The following is a 20,429-nucleotide window of genomic DNA, read 5'->3' as shown; positions in this document are numbered from 1 at the left end:
CGGTGCTTAAAGCAAACACAGTGTCTTAGTATATTTCTTTTATGCCACACATAAAATTATGATTAAATCAGCGTTAAATCCGTCAGCATTTCCTTTTTAATTTTTTATACTTTTATTATTAAATTTTTATATGGAAAATTGTTTCATATTAAATTAGTATTAAACTATGCAAATGCAAGATTAGGGGTAGTATGATTTAAGACCAAACCAGGGGAGGGGCAATTTATAATTTACCCTAAATAATAATATGATATGCTTCATTAAACATACCATACCAGGGTGTTCTTTGTAAATATTATATATCCGGCTGTTTTCAATTTGCAATAAGCCTGAAATGGAGGGGTTAAAAGGCAAATAACTTATTACTAAATTTCGTTGCCCGTGGCTCTTCTCCTCCTCCTCCTTCGGATCTGGTGTCATCCTCTTGCTCTTCTTTAAAAGCCCATTTGCTCAGTCTCCATCTCTCAACCTCACAAGCTTTGTTAGATCTTTTTTCCTTACTACGATCTCCGATCGCCTCTTGGTAAGTCTTCTTCTTCCGATCTTCTCCTAGAGATTCGATTTGGAAATGCTTCCGTGGTCCTCTTGGTTATTTCTATGATTCGAGTGGAGATCCTTCTTGGAGTAATAGGATGCCCTTCTCTAGTAAATTTTTACGGATCATGGTTTCTTTGGTCCTATCATTATTATTGGATAAGCCAGATCTGCTGGTTTCAGTGCGGTTGCATGATTAGATTAACGAGTCGATACTCTTCGGTTATTGTTTTGGTGTCTTATTTTGTGTTGTTTTCTTAATTATAGCTAAGGGATGGCTCAGATTCTTCTCCATGGAACGCTTCATGCTACCATCTTTGAGGCGGATTCCCTTCCGCACGCTGGTGGTCCAAAATTCTTTCGCAAGGTATCCCGCTTGCATAGTCTTTTGTCTAATATCCTAATAGTCGTAACTGATCTAGGTAATAAAAATATTTTTGATCCGCACAAAGAATCTAGACAAAAGAAAAGAAAACAAAAGCTATTTCTGTTTTGTAATATGCAAGCGATCTGTGTGTACATTCCTACTATTTGATGGATTTCTAGATAAATTTGACGGATATGGCCTTAGCATGGTAAGTTCATAGTTTAATTCTCTGACGGTGGAGAATTTGCTATTTTACATAGTTATGGTAGTTTGTAGTAAGGATCAGAAATTTCCTTGGTTATTGCTGCATCTTTTTTGTCTGGCTTATTGTTTGTCTTCTAATTTACTGTCATCTTTATACTTGTTCCATCCTCCAATGCAGCACTATAGTGAAAACCATCTAGGGCCTACTTAAAATCTACAAGTCCTTAGTTGGGCTATGCTTTTGATACTTGGATATAGGAAAGGCCAAATTTTGCAACATTACTTTAGGTGATTTCTGATCATAACCCAATGTGATTTTAAGTGAATCCAGATTCTGTTCTCTGCAGTTGCAATGCTGGCCTAGTCCCCTCTTCTATCTAAAAATCTGCGGTTATATTTCCTGCTCTTGAGCTTATGTGATTCTTCTTTTGCTGAGTATACTTGTTTTAAATTTTGTCAACTGTTCTATGGAAGTTTGCATAAAAATCTAATTAGTTGACATTATCCTAGCACATATGAGAATCCTTTTTCTGTGAATTCTACATGTTCTTAGTTTCTCTTAACTAATTATTTGTAGATGAGCAGTACTAAAGAAGTTTTTCATGCTAGAAATCTCAAGAGTTTTGACATTGTGTCAGTGCATCAACTTCCTTTCTGATATATTGCACCAGTTCTTTCTTTCATTTTCCTCATTTAACTTGTATTTCCATGCTGAATTCTTCCTCATAGCTTGTTGAAGGAATTGGGGATACCGTGGGTCTTGGCAAAGGTGCCACCGCACTTTATGCAACTATCGACTTAGAGAAGGCCCGAGTTGGTCGGACTAGAAAGCTAAAAAATGAACCTGCTAACCCTCGTTGGTATGAATCCTTTCACATTTATTGTGCGCACATGGCTTCCAATGTCATATTCACTGTCAAGATCGCTAACGCTATTGGGGCATCGCTAATTGGAAGAGCGTATTTGCCTGTCGGAGAGATTTTAGATGGTGAGGAAGTGGATAGATGGCTTGAAATCTGTGATGGGGACCGCAATCCTCTCGATGGAGGGGCTAAGATCCATGTGAAACTTCAATTCTTTGATATTACAAAAGACCGTAACTGGGCAAGAGGAATACGGAGTGGAAAATACCCTGGTGTCCCTTATACCTTTTTCTCACAAAGACAAGGATGCAAAGTTACACTCTACCAAGATGCACATGTCCCTGACAATTTCATTCCTAAGATTCCTTTGGCTGATGGCAAATACTATGAACCTCACAGATGTTGGGAGGACATCTTTGATGCCATCAGTAATGCCCAACATTTGATTTACATCACTGGTTGGTCAGTATATACAGAGATTAAATTGATTAGGGACTCTCAGCGGCAAAAGCCAGGAGGAGATATTACTCTTGGTGAGCTGCTCAAGAAGAAGGCTAGTGAAGGCGTTCGAGTCCTTATGCTAGTGTGGGATGATAGAACTTCAGTGAGTTTGCTAAAGAAAGATGGTCTCATGGCGACACATGATCAAGAAACTGAAATATACTTCCGTGGCACAGATGTTCACTGTGTTTTGTGCCCTCGAAATCCTGATGATGGAGGTAGCATTGTTCAGGATCTGCAGATTTCAACTATGTTCACTCACCATCAGAAAATAGTTGTTGTCGATCATGAGATGCCCAACAATGGTTCTCAACAGCGGAGAATCGTTAGCTTTGTTGGGGGAATTGACCTCTGTGATGGTAGATATGACACACAGTTCCATTCTCTATTCAGGACCTTGGATACAGTTCATCATGATGACTTCCATCAGCCAAACTTTGCAGATGGATCGATCACAAAAGGTGGACCAAGAGAGCCATGGCATGACATTCACTCCCGGCTAGAAGGGCCCATTGCTTGGGATGTTCTTTACAACTTTGAGCAGAGATGGAGAAAGCAGGGAGGAAGGGATCTTCTTGTACAGCTGAGGGATCTCTCTGACATCATCATTCCACCCTCTCCTGTGATGTTCCCGGAGGACAAAGAATCATGGCATGTTCAGCTTTTCAGATCCATTGATGAAGGTGCTGCCTTTGGCTTCCCTGATACTCCAGAAGGTGCTGCAAGAGCTGGACTTGTAAGTGGTAAAGATAACATCATTGATAGAAGCATTCAGGATGCTTACATAAACGCCATTCGGAGGGCAAAGAATTTTATCTATATTGAGAATCAGTACTTCCTTGGTAGTTCATATGGTTGGAAAGCTGATGACATCAAACCTGAAGACATCGGAGCATTGCATCTGATCCCTAAGGAGCTATCTTTGAAGATTGTCAGTAAGATTGAAGCTGGGGAAAGGTTTACTGTTTATATTGTTGTCCCAATGTGGCCAGAGGGTGTTCCGGAAAGTGGCTCTGTTCAAGCAATTCTTGATTGGCAAAGAAGGACATTAGAGATGATGTATACCGACATTATACAAGCCCTTCAAGCTAAAGGGATTGAAGCAAACCCCAAGGACTATCTCACCTTCTTTTGCTTGGGGAACCGGGAGGCGCGCAAGAGTGGAGAATATGAACATGAGGAGCACCCAGAACCGGACACTGATTATATCAGAGCTCAAGAGGCTAGGCGATTCATGATCTATGTTCACACCAAGATGATGATAGGTACTTGTTCACTATAGCATTATACTGAGCAAATAGCCACCTGATTTTGATATAACCTTAGGCTGAATTTGGTTTGTGCCCTGTAATAATCTGCGGCCCGACTTCAAGTTCAGTCTTAACGAACTGTAGTTTTTTTTTTAATATCTATTTTTTTGTAGACAAATAAATAAGTAAAAAAATAAAAAAATAGATTAAAGTGCTCCTACCAAGAAGAAGATATTCCAGGATTTAGGGATCCTTTATAGGGAGGAATAAGTTAAGAAAACAGGAGAATATGAGCTTGTGCAGAAATTCTGCCTTAAGTCTGAAATCATGATTCAGCCGTGGTATGTTTTTTAATAATTTCTTGCATAATTAAGCATCTCTTTTGCATGATTATTGTGCTACTGTAGTAGAAAGAACTTCACATTACTGCTATTTTTTCTTCAATAGTTTTATTCAGCTTAATAAGCTTAAGTCAAGTTGCTAAACTTCATCATTCAATGCATGATTTTATTATTTAGTTCTATACTATTTATATTATTCTAGGCTACTTTTAGTTATTTACAATACTGATATAATGTATCATATAAAATGAAGTTTCCAAGACACTTGCTGAGCTAATTTCTATTATCAAAGTTTGTTAGAAGGATATGAGATCATTTCTTTTAACATAATCTTTTTGTCCCCTAATTTATATCTTACATTTCAAAGATACCTTTTTCTGAAATACTCTTATTGCACAATTATACGGTTATTGTATTATGCTCCCACTTTGGTCTGACAGTCTCCGTCTTGGCTTTCGACAGTTTAGTACTTGTGTTTTTAGTATTTATGTGAAAACAATTAACTTGATTTAGGTCATTGGTTGATTTCTCCTTGTGATAAGTTTCTGGCTTTCTGCATTATTGTGCTAATTTCATATTTTTGTTTCAGTTGACGACGAGTACATCATCATTGGGTCTGCCAACATCAATCAGAGGTCAATGGATGGAGCCAGGGACTCAGAAATTGCCATGGGTGCTTACCAGCCATACCATCTAGCAACCCAGCAGCCAGCTAGGGGACAGATTCATGGTTTCCGTTTGGCTTTGTGGTATGAGCACCTCGGGATGCTTGATGATCTCTTCCTAGACCCAGAGAGTCTGGAGTGCATTCAGAAGGTGAACAAGATCGCAGATAAGTATTGGGACCTTTACTCAAGTGATAACCTTGATCGCGATCTCCCTGGACACCTACTCAGCTACCCAATCGCAATCACTAATGAAGGTGTGGTGACAGAATTGCCTGGGATGGAGTTCTTCCCTGACACCCGGGCTCGTGTACTTGGCACCAAGTCTGACTACCTTCCTCCCATCCTCACCACCTAGTAGTGATCTGTGCACTCTCCTCAGGAACCCTTACTTTCTATTTTGTTGTTTTGCTTTTTTGTTTGTTTCTTTCTTAATAACAGACATAAGGGGTTCAGAAATAATGGTAAGGCTTGACCTGATAGGAGCTAGAGAACTCTTATGTGTTTTGCATCTCTTAGAAGTATCCAGTTCAAGCCATGCTCTGTGAGGTCTAGGTATCGTTGATTATGTAATATGATTGTAATGAAAGATCTTATGTGCTTCATTCTGTCATTCATGTTTTATACTTTTTGAGACTCTTCTTGCTTTGATATGATATGATAAGATTTGGTGAAGGACAATATCTTTCTCAACTTACTCTGCTGCTACACTGTCGCTTTGAATATTCTTTGAACGGTGTTGTATTTATGTTCATCCCTTCACACACACACACACACACACACACAGATACATATATAATCTTGTTCTTGAAGGACGCATCTAATCATATTGAGTATTATGCTATATTATATCTTTTCACTGGCATTTAACCAGGTTTTTGCAAAGAACACTCTTTTCATGCAAATAAAAGATTTGCATATTAGCTTTACTCATGATCATACAGTTGCACCGCTATCTTTGCACAAAATAAATTTATTTTTAAAATAATTATACTTAGATCTTCTAAATTATTGCTCATTATAGACCTTATTTATTTTTTGTGATACTTTAATCTCTCAACTACGTAAAACTCTCTCTAAATGGTCTCTTCTATTGGTTCTCCGTTCTCTTTTATGCCATTTGACTCTTATTTTTCTCTTATTTGAAAAAAAAGAAAGAAAAAAAAATTAAGAGAAAAATGATGGTTTAATATTTTCCATCAATGATGTTAAAAGAGTGATAGATATTAAATAGTTAAGAGAATCAAAATATCACCCAAAAAAAAAAACCCGAGGGAGACTATATAAGATATGATAAATGTTTGGGGTTTAAGCATAATTAATTCTTTATTTTCAAAGATAATTAGAGAAATAGATGGCCCTGGAAACTAATTGAAACAATTAATGAGTTTCTATTGTCACCTAAAAATTGGCAAACTACCACCATTCACCTAGTCTACTAAGTGGTCTAAAACTTATATGCTCCTCTAATCCTTGGATTATATATATATATATATATATATATATATATATATATTTATTCGCAGGCTGATTGACTACTAGATACGGTCATCCATAGCCTCCTTTCTATGACAATATGATTGCGTCAACGTACAATTATGGAGATTATAATTTGGAATGAGTACCAATAAAGCTATAATGTGTTACTCATTTTATATATTATTATGGAGAAATAGTTCTCTTTAACTGACAAGTACCATATAAAAAACAATAATTTTAATTATTTTGGATCAGCAGTTCACAACTTTTCATTATATGGAGGAAAATGACATGTAGTAGTTTGTATCAAAGGCTTTGGTTGATAGATTAAAATAATTCCATTCTCTAATTATTCTATTCTTGATACACTATAATCAAAACAATTAATCTTGAAATTTTGCTTTTTTTTTTCCTAATAAATTCATAATTATTTTTAAAAGAGTTTTTTTTAGAGATGTGGTAACTTAAGGCTGTCTTAATTAAATTGACCGTGTTGAAATCAAGATTCTAAGTATGAGTTTCAAGTGCTTAAAAAAACAATATGATTCAAATTGGGGATCGACCAAATCGATCGTATTGATTGGTTCGTTAAAGTAGGTTTAGGTTCCGGTGATGCTCTAAAGGTTACGAATTGAATTAATACTCGACGAGATAGCACAAACTATAAAGACAAATGTTCCGTCTCAACGATATAAATCGAGATAAGTCGATACTTAAATCCATAGCTGAGATTTGAACCCCAAAATATTCATACAATATGTGTCTATTTAGCTAATTGAGGCTTTGAGCACCATCTCATTAATATCATTATTTCAAAATGAGACACAAAATAATTGATTTATAACTAATTAAAAAAAGACATTATTATTGGAGCAACTATAAATTCATTTTAAGTAAATGAGAAATTACTGCAAAAAAGTTTAAAATTAGGCAAATGTGTGAAAAGAAAAATCAATGTGGTTTTCATGCCAATTGTTTTTTTTTTATAAAAAAAATTCAATAAAATATTTCTCTTATTTTTAGAAAATTTCCTACAAAAATGTCCTCTTACCGTTACTATGTAAATTATATCACTGGCTGGTAAATAAATAAAAGAAAAGAAAAAAACCCAATCAACCCTACCAACCATCCAAAGGGACAAATAGAAGCCCAAAGGACAAAGTGAAAAGCCCTTTCCCATTCCACCCCTCTCTCTTCCCCCATTTACTCCATTTCTTCCTCAATTCGAGCTCTTGTGGCCTGATCGATTCGGGAAGGAAGGGAAAGGTTGGATACCTCTCTCTCCAATCCTTCTCTAGGGTTCCTCAATTCCCCATTTGATGCCTTATTTTCTGAATCCTTCCATATTTATTTGCCTTTTTTGTTGCTTCCAGGATTCAAGTTTGAGCCTTTCTCTTCCTGAAGGGCTCGAGCGGTTGCAGTGGCGGTGGGGGTGGATTGGATGAGGGGTTAGATGCTAGATGCACCTCAGAACCACATCTTTCTCTGCCTGGATCGGCCAGCTTCTGGCTTGCATGGGGTAATCATTCCTTCAGATCTCTTCCTTCCGTGTTCTCCCTCTTGTTGCTTTTGGGGATTGCTTTGGTTCTAAGCGAACCATCCCAAGATTCCAACTTGTTAGATTTCTCTCTCTGGCGTTCTCTCTTGTTGCTATTTTCCCCAGTGGAATTTGGTTGATAGGATTTTATAGTTTCTGGTGAGGATGAGGTATTGCTCGCCGATTAGATCAATTTTCTCATTAATGGGGTTGGCTGTGAGATATCTGCAAATAGCAAAAAGACCGTTGATGGAGATTGTCAGGGCAAGATGGAGTTCCTTCCCTGGTGTAAGATCAAAAAATTTGGTCTTTCCTGAGTAGGATGTCATAAAAATCTAGGAACCTTTTTTTTGCATTATACCTCTCTAAATTTCTTATTACATGTATACGTATCTAAATTTGATATTGCTTTATGTCATAGTTATCATAATCCAAGCGGTTGGATCGGTGATCTGACCAATAAGTTGGTTCGGTTTTATTATCGGACCAGAAATACAATTGATCTAGTAAAAATCGGTTGACCCTGACGGTTCAACCAGCAAACTGTGCAACTGGATGAGTTTTTGCAAATTGACTGGATTGCTCTTCTTTTTTTAAATTACCTTATTATCCTTAATATTGAACTATTCTATTATTATCCTAAGGGTAATTTAATCCTAAAAATAAAAGTAATTATATTTTTAAAAACTAAAAGTGTAATTAAGATACAATTTTAAACAAGTCATATAATTTGATATACCTAAAACTAAATATTAGTTAAATAATGGAAGAAATACAATTCAATTGCTTTTATGGATATCTTTAATTTTGAGAATTATATTTCTATTAAATATCTAATTATAAATAAACTAAGATTCCGATCGGGTGACCTACTAGTTGAACCAGTAACCCAATGACTCGACCACTAAGCAGGATGAATGTCTGCCTAATTCTGATAACTATTTGTATATACTCTCAAAATCCTTAGTTTTTTTTTGCTTGCATGAGTAGCCCACATATTTTTTGTTGTCACATAATTTGTTGTTGCATATTATTAGTTGTCAATTATTAGTTAAACTGAACCATTAAAAGTAAAAAGATGCATGCAACATACTCCTTGGGGAGATGTATATGTACAAGTGTCATTTACTTCTAATTGTTAGGTCTTTAACTATTGTTTAGCAAAAAGTAACTTGATTAGAGGGATATGCACATAAATAAGGGATTTACAGGGTTATCCATGCAATAGACCCACACGTGCTACGGTCTTAAATTTACTTGTTTCAATGACAAAAAGTAGAAGGATGCTACTGCTCTGCATTATTTCATTTTTTTTTTTTTTTTTGACTTGGCAAGTATAGGTTCCTTATTTTTTATGTGGATAACATCATAATGAAACCTTCGAATAAGAAACAAGAACAATTGCTCTTGTAAGGTAAAGTAGCTATTAGATACAAGGATTTCTTTGCATAACATCATATTGAAACCTTTTAGTAAGAAACAGGAACAATTGCTCTTGTAAGGTAAAGTAGCTATTGGATACAAGGATTTTTTTTTGCTGTTGGCACAGGTTTTGCAGCTGACATGACACATATTGCAGCATGTAGTATGCCGATGCACCGTGCTGTTATTTTCTTTCCGTAGATCTGATCCAAGATTTACTTGGGCCTATTCATTTTTTTTGTTGGAATTTTCCAATTTAAGATATATTTTTTTATTTACGTTGATGTTTTTACTTTGACAACCAAGAAAATCCTAAAGAGGGGAAATACAAAGAGGAAGGGAGACTTAACTGCATTTCGAGCCATTATCATCGAGCCTCCATCGCTCACCAATATTGTGGCCTCACACCTGGCCATGCCATCTCTAATGCTGGCATGCCCTAGATGATGAGGAGGAAGAAATATTTTGTGTACTTTAGATGTATAAGTGAAAACATTTTGTGTACTTCCATAGCTCCATTAGCATCTTCTATTTGATTGTTTGTGGTAGATTATGGAGTATCTAACTATCTTCATAATGCTAGATATGTTAATCTTTGTCTAACATGAAATGTGTAGTCAACATATACTTGCATTCAGATATTTGTTGCCATGGGTAGCGGTGGTTACTCCATAGGCTTTAGTGTTTTCGCAAATCATCCAAATGTGTCAAGTAGGAAATGCTTCCGCTGAAACTTAGCTATAGTTGCTCATTTGCCATCAAGATAAGTCAAATCATGTAATGCATCAGGAAACAATATCAAAGTTGACAAATTATAATAGATAAAAGATATGCTGCAGCCTATCCATCTAGTGAACATTACTTTGTGGTGGTCATATGAGTTAGTTCAAAAAAATAGAGAATTTTTAGGGACAGAGGGACTTTTTGGAGTAGTTTGATATTTAATGGACTCCAGAAAACTAACTCTTATACACGTTTTGGCTTTGATTTGTAGTCTAGGAAATTGCTCTTGTTTGTGTAAAGTGCACAACAGATACATTGGCTTCTCACAAAGTGTACAACAGATATGTTAGCTTATTTCTTTTGTTGGTTGTTCTTCATTTGTCCGTTTACTTTGCGTATTACTATTGGCTACAATATACTACTGATGAGCCTAGTTGTTGAAGTTACATAGAATATAAAAATAAAAATGTTATTATGTAGATTGTGTAAAGTACTGGCCTTGTCGTTTCAGTGAAAACAATGACAGATATGCTGTCATGCTATTTATTTGTTGTTTTCTCTCACTATTTGTGTACTTGTCAAAGTTCTCTTGGTGAACTGGAAATTATTATTCATCATGTTGACTTGCAGTATGCAGTAGGCAAGTTTTGCAAGGACCACTTTACTTCCATTGTTTCAAAGCTTAGATTATATGGTCATTTGATTAATAATAGTTAATGAAGCTCCCTTTCTGGAAGACAGTGCCTCTCTGGTGTTCCATTCTTTTCCTTCTGTTTTGTTAGAATATATTTTGGGGAACTATATCTTAACCAGCTGAAGGTTCACAGATATACTGATAGGGAAGTTTTTTATGTAATCTGATGGCAATTTATATATTAACGTGTAAATTATTTTATGTCAAACTCTCAATATATGAAAACTTGCCATATGAAGCAAATGTTTAATACTTTAATATAGGTGCCTCAGCCTTTTTAGCAAACTGAGCTAGTAGATATCTTCAAACAAGTTTCTCTTCATTCCGTTAGTATGTCACTAATCACTGGATCTTATCTGAGGAAGCGGATGCTAATCGTTTACATGGTTAAACCTGGTTTGTAACAGAGCAGAGGTTGTCTTGGATGTTGTACTAAACCCACTCCAGTAACTGCAGTAGATGAGCCTTCAAAGGGTTTAAAAATTCAAGGTCGAACAGTAAAAAAGCCCAGTGTTTCTGAGGACTTCTGGAGTACGAGCACTTATGAGATGGAAAACAGTGCAGTTCAATCTCAACGGAGTATTTCTTCAATTAGTACATCGGCACAACCCCTCGACCAACATGGAGCAGCAAGCAGCAGTAACCCTCCAGAATTTGTAAACCATGGTAATTGCTTTTTATTTATTGAATATTGTCAATCTCCTTAAGGTTAACAATGGCACAGTCTTCATTATTTTTTGATTTGCTTGTTTGCATACTTTACGTTCTTTTTGTTGACATATATGAACTCAACGGAGTATTTGCTTACAGAACCCAGCAAGTTAAGTGCCTACAATTATCTTTTTCCATTTTTCATTATCCAGGGAGCTCTCTCTCTCTCTCTTCCCTAGTTAGAAATATTCAGTTAATCACTTAATTTTGTGTAAATGGGGACAATGATACAAAGAATCTTTGAATACTTTTGGGAAATATTTCTCAAATCTGCTACAAATGTATTTCTCTTCTTTGACATAATTATGTTAGATTGGTCTGATTTCTTAATTTGATTAGCACGGTAAGGACTAGAAAAGGAAAATTTACTGGTTTATCAGAAAAGAAATCTTTGCTGATCTAGAATTTCTAACCACTTTTAATTTGAACTGTAGGTCTTCTTCTCTGGAATCACACTAGACAGCAATGGATTGGAAACAGAAGGCCTGACACTAGGTCACAACAAGTTCAGGAGCCGAGGTTAAGGTATGTCTATTAGAAAATAGTAATATGGTTTTGACCTGAGAAAGAGTAAGTCAACAGGCTTTTTGAAACTTTATTACCTGTAATAAATCTGTATAAAGTGCAGCACATTTTCATCAGACATAGACTATATATGTTAGCAGCACCAAAAGAAACCATGAATGTATACCCTCTTATACAAGCAAGCAGATATATACTTCATATTGTTTCATAAGATATTAAAATTATGTTGCTATCATGTAGCCAATGATGTTAAACCCTTATGTAGTGAGACTTATGTGAGTATTTGACTTATGACTTGAAAAGCTGAACTGGACAAATAGGAGATTAAGAGATTTTCTCTCAAGAAAGCCTAAAATACATAAACAATACAAAGATATACTGTTTAATGTTGCTTTTGTTTGTAATTAGATTTATCACAAGGTGTGCAACATTTGAACCTTAGTAACATTTGCAATCTATGGAAGATATGAAAGAAGAGGCTTAGGGAATTCACATTAATAATTTGTTTTCTTTTATGTCACGAAAATGTGGTCTTCATGCACATTAATTGATTTAGTGTACATATCAATTCAATCTCAAAAATTGAAGCATTTGAACATTTATTGGACTATCATTTATAAGCAAGAAATTAAAGGAAAGAATGCTAATATAACAATGAAATTTTAAGCTATCTTGTCTATTTTGAGACTTAAGTTTGGAGTTCAGTTAATTAGGTCACCTTGCACATGGCTTATAGTTAGGTTTTTGTAGACCCTTTTTATAATTCACTTTGTGATTTTGAGCATGATGAAAGTTCTCTTCTGTTGAGTTACAAGAATTAAACTAGGAACATATTATTATATTAGGTCTTATTTGGTTTGAGACTAAGCCCCAAACTCGATTAGTTAGTTTTATTTCTTAGTCCTAATTTTTTTGAGAGTAAATTTAATTAGATATGAAAAAAATAAAAAATTATTTAGTTACTGAACTAGTTTAGGAGTCCCTAAACTAGTTCAGAGGTCCCTAAACTAGTTTATGGGAGGTCCCTAAACTTAAAGCAAACATGGCTTCATAGTTTTGAGAAGTGGCCGCATAACAAAAGTTATAAAAAACAAATGAGGAACATGAAGGTACTAACTTACTATAATTGTCTGGTAACATTAATACTTGTGCAAACTAAGCAAGATCCTGTACTGCCATTATGCCTCATGAAGTATTAAAGAGTGATTGAAGCTCACAGATTGTCATTTGCATTTTTATAGAAGGAAATGAAATATTGATGCAGCCATCAGCCCCAATTAAATGTTAATTCCATACTATTATTATTTTCAGTCCTTTGTTCAATTTGGATTAGCTTGGTTCAAGTTTCTGTTTCTTAACCAACTAATAATGTGAGCAAACATTGTGGAATTTCCACACCAGTTTAGATTGAACCTTGGATGAACCCGTAAGACTTGGAAACCCATTAAAGACCAACCTATTGAGTGAAAATTGCGGCTGCTCACTTTTATTGGACCCACCAATGATTGAACCATTGAGAGAGGGATCTTTGACTAGTAGTGAACCAGGTTGTATTCCAGTTTTTAATTTACTGATATGTAAGCTTGCCTGACAAGTATCTTGATATAAGATGTAACACTGAAACCTTGTGTTCTAGTTGGAGCAATTTTGAAGCCTTCAGGCATTTATAGTTTGGCAATGGTCTCATCCTTTTTGGAATACCTTCAGCCACCACCAACAATTGTTGTTTTTTTTTCTCTTTTATTTCCTTTGTGCTAGTAGAGGGGCTACCTGTAATAGTATGTCAAACTAATTCATCATTTGGTTTGATTAAACTCAAGAGATATTTTATCTTGCGCAAGCCATGCTCCCATATGTTGAGATGCATTTTACTTGGCATTTGTGGGTGCAGTTGGAATGCAACTTATGAGAGTTTGCTTGGGACCAGCAAGCCATTTCCTCAGCCGATCCCTCTATCTGTAAGACCTTATGAATAGATTGTTTTACTATAATTTAAGTCGCCATTTTCAATATCAGGTTGTTGCTTAGATTGGCTTCTCATGTTGCAGGAAATGGTCGATTTCCTTGTGGATGTCTGGGAGCAGGAGGGGATGTATGATTGACTAGGTGAAAGATTTTCTTAAATTTGTGTTACTGCAGACTGGATGGGGAATTTCAGGAGCAATTGTAATTTTTATGCTATTCTCAAAATCCTTATGTAGGTTCATACGTCAAATATCAAATCATCTCATTATGTTATTGGCTTGTTAACCTTATCTCATCTGGTAGAAGAGAATTTTCATTTTATATTGTTATGGATTAGCAAATTGTGGATCACTGGCATTAGTGATCTTGGGAAAAATGTGAAGTGATCTTGGTTGGAGATTCAGGTAGTGACCTTTTATCTGCTCAATTGCAGATAGATTACCTATTCTGATTTATGATATTGGCTTGACCTTTCAAAGCTGCATATGTGTAGTTAAACTACTTGAATATGACATCTAGGATATACTTTTTAAATTTTATTTCCCTTCGGTATATCTATATAATGATTCAAAAGTAACAGATAAAGATAGCCTAACCACAGATTGGTACATTGTAATCTTCCTCTGTACACATTGCCTCCTTTTCTTCCTCTGTAATCCACCAGCTGGAGTTGGACAGCTTGTGTCCTTTTCTTCCTCTGTACATACACATTGTAGTTATATATTAAACTTTTTGGAGGATTGCTTGTTGCATGAATCAGGACAGTATTCCCTAAGATAGACTATTATTTCATGACAAGATAAGGCCAGATTTGGGTTTCCTACTTATAACCATTATCTGAGGAGTTATCTGGGGTTGTAGTAACTGTGCCCAAGGGTCTAAGGTCTAGCTTGTATTGTAGTAGTAATAATATACTCCTATAATTCTATCTTGCCGTGCTTAATGAAGAGATGAACAATGGCTTAATTGATGGGTTTTAGTTTAATGATGATATATCATCTTATGTTTGTAGATGATATTCGAATTGTTATTAAAGCTAACTCCTTTAATTGTGATGCTTTGAATTATGTTTTGGGTAAGTGTTTTATACTTACAAATCAACGCGCTAATCGGAGCAAATTAGTGTTTTACCTCCCTTTTTGGGCTTAATACTAATTTTGAGTCTGGTTGCACATCCTCTCCTTTGCCATCTATTTTGTAAGATGTGGAAGGGAATTGAACAATATTTAGATATTTAGTTCAAATTTTTGCACTTTGGTTATGAGGGCGGCGAGATCCTTGAAGGACCTAATGATAATAGTAAAACTGCCTCCCTTCTCCGGTGATCGATCGAGCAAGGCATGTGTTTACCTTTGGAAAGATAGAAATGATCTTATTTTCCAAAGAAAAAAATAAAATATAAAGTAACTCGAACCAAATCCTCTATAGATGACATCTACTATGGTCTCGACTTCTCTTAGTATGACTTCTCTATAGATGGTTCTCCTCTATTTCTTAGGGTCATTCCTATCTATACCAATGAACCTCTTGTATAGAGGCCTCTAATTAGCCTTACTCAAAGCTAGAGAACCTCGATTGCAATCAAAATGGATTATGAAGTTCTTACCAACATCCTCAATTACCGCTTGTTTGTTTCTTGGTATTGTATCACCTTTAGATGCCTCATGCATTTTGAGGTAATTTAGAAGCTTACATCAACCAATTCCTACCATCTCATTATAGAGACCATGGTGTTGGAATCCTTCACAGATACTCTGGGGGGCTTATATTTTGCTTAGTTGTTGTTAAACATATAATTAGCTTACGAACTTGGACATATGATCTATAAAAGAGAGAAATAATTTTTTTGTTTAAAAATAAAACAACCAAGTGAGAAGAAATAAATCTCATGATGGGCTTTGTCAGTGGCACGTCTACATATCAATTTCCAACGTTGTATACTTGGAACCTTAGTTACAAGAATTTTGTTAGTGGACTAGATGCAAATGAGGAGGGAGTACTGAAGGAGGCTAGTTTAGGTGCATGCATACATAGTCAGACCTTTATGCCCACTATATTTATAAAATATATATATAAACTTTCTTGCAAGTGCAACTCTGTACAGATGCATTTCATCCATATAATTATTTCCTATATATATATATATATAATTTGGGAGCATACTTCTATGTTAATGTGGGAAAATAAAGAAGATAAAAAAAAATAAAAAGAGAAAAAATAAATTGGTGGGGAGCATTAACTCACTGGGAGGTCTCTTCCTATTTGAAGACCTTTTTCAGTTTGCTAAACTAATTCCAATGGAAACAGGATGGTGCTTGGATATATAGGCAACAGTGTTGCAAAATGCTATCATGTTTTCTATGCTAAATATATATTTTGTTATATTTAAATGCACACAATTTATATTCGAGATGCATAGATGAACTCATTATTGCCTCTAGAAATTTAAATACAATTAAATTGCAAAAGTCCTAATAATATACCATAAGGGCTAATCTTTTGAAAAAAATTCTAGACTTCTTTACTATATATATGTGTGTGTAGAATTTTTGAAAAATCTATAAAAGATGCCATGCCTTTTACTTGCATGTTTAATATAGTGGAAATTTAACGGTTGTAATAACGTTAAATTAGTATTTTAGGGTAAGGAGACTAGAATTTAAAGTCAAATGAGGGGTATTTTAATTTTCTTTATGTTAACCTTTGCAATGTAATATATAAATTCATCTCTAATAATCTTGCACCAAGATCTCATCTCCAAGACTCAAAATGTGTTCATTCTGGATTACTAGATATAACTGACAATCAAATAATAGCCCAAGAGATGATGGCTCTCCTGAATTCTTCAATAAGCAAGAATAGATCCTTTTTTTTTCTTCTCAAAGTCGGTCTAGTGAAAGCCTTCGTCCGGATAAAGTGGACGTTCATTTAGACTATATCTCACTACTTCCGGAGGCCTTCCCTAACCTACTACTCAGTTGCATTTTGACTTCAACCCTATACATGGTGGTGAATGGTGAAGCTATTGGTTCTTTCAAACCCTCATGCGGTCTTCAGCAAACGGTATTCATTATCGGGTCTAATATTCTCTCTTTGTTTGTGAAGAGAAATCTTATCTCAAATAGGTATTACAGGGTGAAACGGGCAAGGGGTGCGCCAGCAGTGACTCCTCATGTCGTTGACATCTACTCTTAGAACTTTACTATTCATTATTGGGTCAAGAGATCAATATAGATAAATCAACAATTTATTTTAGCAAGACGACATCCTTTGTCAATGGTAGCACGATTACCTCAACTCTAGAGGTGAGTCTGCTTGCCACTAATGAGAAGTATTTATTTAGGAAATCCTTTGTTATTGTCGAGATCTAAAAAGCTAGCCTTCGACTTTGTTGCATCAAACGTTCAAGCTAAACTCTTAATGGTTGAAAATTCTAAATAGGATGGTGCTATTGAAGTCTGTCCTTAGTACTTCATGAAGATAACTATCTTTCCCAACCATCTCGTTGATGAGAGGCGTCGGGTGGAGAGGCAACTCCAGATCGTCTCCCATCTACTTGAGAAGTTGTGGCTTTCTTTGTCGTCCTCTTAGTAATTTGAAAGATTTGAAATCCGTAAGACAAGAGTTCGAATACAAAGTCAGCATGGAGACTCTTTTCTAAGCCAAACCCATCTACCAGTTTCTTTAAAAAGCAACATACTTTTCCTCTTACATCCTTCTGGGAAGCCAAACTTAGGCATCACCCTTTATGGGCGTGGGCCTTAAGAGATCTCATGTCAAATGCATGGTAGGTAACGTCCTATTTATTCTTCCGATACATGATCCTTGGCTGCCTCTCCCCACCTTCTTTGGAGATTCCTAGCGTTAACAATGTAAAAGACCCCATTCTAAGGTATGACTGGAATCGAGATCTTATCAAGAGTTTATTCTCTAGAAGTAATGGCGAACCACATCCTTAGGATACACATTGGAAGACCACTTAATTCAGAAATCACGACGCTCTAGCAATTTCGCAACTAAATTAGCTTATTGCACCCTTAGTAATGGTGGATGGTTGAACTTTTCTTCCTCCATATCCCCCAGTTGCTTATGGACGGCTATCTAGTCCTATAAAGCTTCCCAGCCTAGGGTTAAACATGTTTATTTGGAGGTGTGCTACAAAAGCTCTCCTGATCAAGGTTGCTGCATCACCGGCAATCAGCCATTGATCCCACTTCCCTTCTAAGGCTCCAAAATATGTGGACCATTTAGTATTGTACTGCCTATTTGCTAAAGCTGTTTAGTTTCATTATAACCTTGGGTTGAAGCAAGACAATAACCAGTTCAATGAATAGATTGGCTCCTTGTCTTCTATCATCTATCCTGATTTGCCCATTGCTTCAATGTGGGGGTAGAGCATTTGTAGATATATAAATGACAAAGTCTTCAAAGATATATATTCAACTCCTTAAGGTGGCAGTGGACTTCACTAAAGTGCTTTGCTTTCTTCAGCTTCTCCTTCTTTCGCGAACTCTTTTGTTGGTTTCCTCAGTCATCTAATCCACTGCTTTTATCTGGTGCATTAGTTGATGCCATCTTTTCTAAGAGGGATGCTATGAGCTAGGTTGATATGAGGTGGAAAATTGGTTTGATTGGTGGGGTCAACTCTCTATTTTGTGAGCACCCTTTCATCATTTGTTTTGGAAAAACATTCTTTTTTATAGCATAGTTAGAATGTATTCTATAGTGAAGCTTAGAGCTATTTTGTTATGATGATTATTAAAAACTCATATTGGCGATCAATGACTTCTCATACTTTCTGGAGCTATAAAGCTTCATAGCCTAGGATTAAAAATATTTATCTGGAGGTTTGTTGCAGGAGCTCTCCCGATCAAGATTGCACTGCATCATTGACAATCAATTATTTATCTCACTTGAGTCTTTTTTGACATGAGGCTTCAAAATCTATGAACAAATTACTATTGCACTGCTCTCATGACTGCTCGCCCATTGCTTCAATGTGGGGTGGAGCATTTGGAGATATATAAACGACAAAGGTCTTCAAAGATATGAATTCAACTCTTAAAGTGCAGTGGACTTCATTAACGTGCCTTCTTTTAGCTTCTCTTCCTTTATCGAGTTGTTTAAACTACTTTCTCAATTTTGTTGGAGGTGTCAAGGTTGCATAATTTTGCATTAGCTAATGTCAAACCATTTGTTTTAGGAAAGCAATTTTTTTTAAGAGCATTGTTAGCTCACAAAGAATGTACTCCATGAAGCATGTATAACAACATCATTGCCCAAGTTCTAAGTCAATTATGCTTTCAAAAACTATATTTGTAAGCAGTGCATAATCCACCCCTCAATTTTGATTGTAATATAGGTTCTACTTTTTATCTTTACTTTATCAAATTGATTAAATTTAATTGTTGATCAGCTTTACTGAGTAATCACACAAAAAGCAAGTGTTTTAAATATATTTTATGCACAATTAAATATTTGAAGGGATATACACACACAAGCAGACAAGGGATTCTAGAAAATCCAATGCATTGACTAAATTAATAGCAGCACCCACCCACATACATGCAGGATACTGGAATAGGATTTCAGGCCAGGGGACCTGAATATTCTTTTTCTTTGTTCCTTAATAGAATAGTATATATGCATATATATATATATATATATTGAATATTTCTTAATGAACAAAGACTATTTGGTTTCACTGCCATTAATTGTTAGAAAGTGGGAGACTAAATTATTCACTTTTTTTTTTAAAAAAAATATTACTTTTGATATTTGATTGTTAAAATAAATTAAAGAAGTAATTTTCTTACCTACTAAATATAACTTTTTTTTTCTTAACTTAACTTACTACAGTAGTGCAAAGTATTTTTTTGTTCTATCTTTCTATTTATGTCTATTTCCCCCCTTTAATAAAAAAAAAATAGTCTTTATTGTTCTCTACTTTATTGATAGTGAAAATAGTAATGAGAGGGAAAAAAATAAACAACTATCCCTATTTTTAATCAAATTAAGCTTACACTAAAAAAAACTTGTAAGTAGTAAAAAGTATGGTGGTCTTTAAACTTTAATTATAACTTTCATCTATACACTTCAAACATAACTATATATAGTGACCATACTCTTTAATCCCTTTATATGATACCACACATAGGTAATTAAATATTTTTATCATTAAGAAAACAGTGGTACTTAGTATTTAAACTAAATAGCTAATTAAATATTTGCCACGATTGGGATATCCAATTCATTGGGAACGTTGAACAAGGACACTATAAAGACCCAAAAATGTCTCTCTTAGTTTATATTTGTTAAAAGAGAAGTTAGTCAAAATAAGAGCTTTTCTCATGTGAGTTGGCCATGTAAAGATAAACATTAACTTTTTTCTCCTCTCATTGTCACCGCTCTTATTAGCATCAATCTATTATTTATGTTTAATTATTACTACTGCGTAGCCACACAATAGTATTCCAATTTCCATCACGTCTGGAACTGTTCATCCTTAGTTCAATAACAGCCACTGGAATAAAACAAACAACAAAAAGGAATTGGTGTAGACTATTTGATGGCCCACATTGATCAAAATTGTCTCTGTTTGAACGAAGAACAGAAGATAAAACTCCTGGTTCCAGTTTCCACCACGTA

At 35.2% G+C, this 20,429-nt stretch overlaps 2 protein-coding genes across 3 annotated transcripts; both read left to right on the top strand.

The window, feature by feature from the left end:
* The first annotated feature begins 271 nt into the window (after nucleotides 1-271).
* LOC140780671 (phospholipase D alpha 1) lies at nucleotides 272-5,338 on the top strand. The gene is made up of 4 exons (XM_073126368.1): nucleotides 272-523; nucleotides 802-901; nucleotides 1,835-3,734; nucleotides 4,650-5,338. Exons 2-4 carry the CDS (start codon nucleotides 809-811, stop codon nucleotides 5,081-5,083), a joined length of 2,427 nt encoding a protein of 808 aa, XP_072982469.1. The 5' UTR covers nucleotides 272-523; nucleotides 802-808; the 3' UTR covers nucleotides 5,084-5,338.
* A 1,999-nt stretch (nucleotides 5,339-7,337) lies between these two features.
* Nucleotides 7,338-14,102, top strand: LOC140798842 (uncharacterized). 2 transcript variants are annotated; one of them, XM_073152934.1, is made up of 6 exons: nucleotides 7,338-7,470; nucleotides 7,578-7,723; nucleotides 10,993-11,246; nucleotides 11,726-11,816; nucleotides 13,708-13,774; nucleotides 13,865-14,102. In XM_073152934.1, exons 2-6 carry the CDS (start codon nucleotides 7,665-7,667, stop codon nucleotides 13,916-13,918), a joined length of 525 nt encoding a protein of 174 aa, XP_073009035.1. In that variant the 5' UTR covers nucleotides 7,338-7,470; nucleotides 7,578-7,664; the 3' UTR covers nucleotides 13,919-14,102. The 2 variants fall into 2 exon arrangements, with proteins under 2 accessions (XP_073009035.1, XP_073009027.1); XM_073152926.1 differs by having other exon boundaries at nucleotides 7,339-7,470; nucleotides 10,988-11,246.
* The last annotated feature ends 6,327 nt before the right edge of the window (nucleotides 14,103-20,429 follow it).

The sequence above is a fragment of the Typha latifolia genome, chromosome 1 (genome assembly GCF_019914945.1).
Source record: "Typha latifolia isolate L0001 chromosome 1, TyphaL0001v2, whole genome shotgun sequence".
Classification (NCBI taxonomy): domain Eukaryota; kingdom Viridiplantae; phylum Streptophyta; class Magnoliopsida; order Poales; family Typhaceae; genus Typha; species Typha latifolia.
The sequence above is the reverse complement of the archived record's forward strand: the minus strand, read 5'-3'. Positions and strand labels throughout refer to the sequence as shown.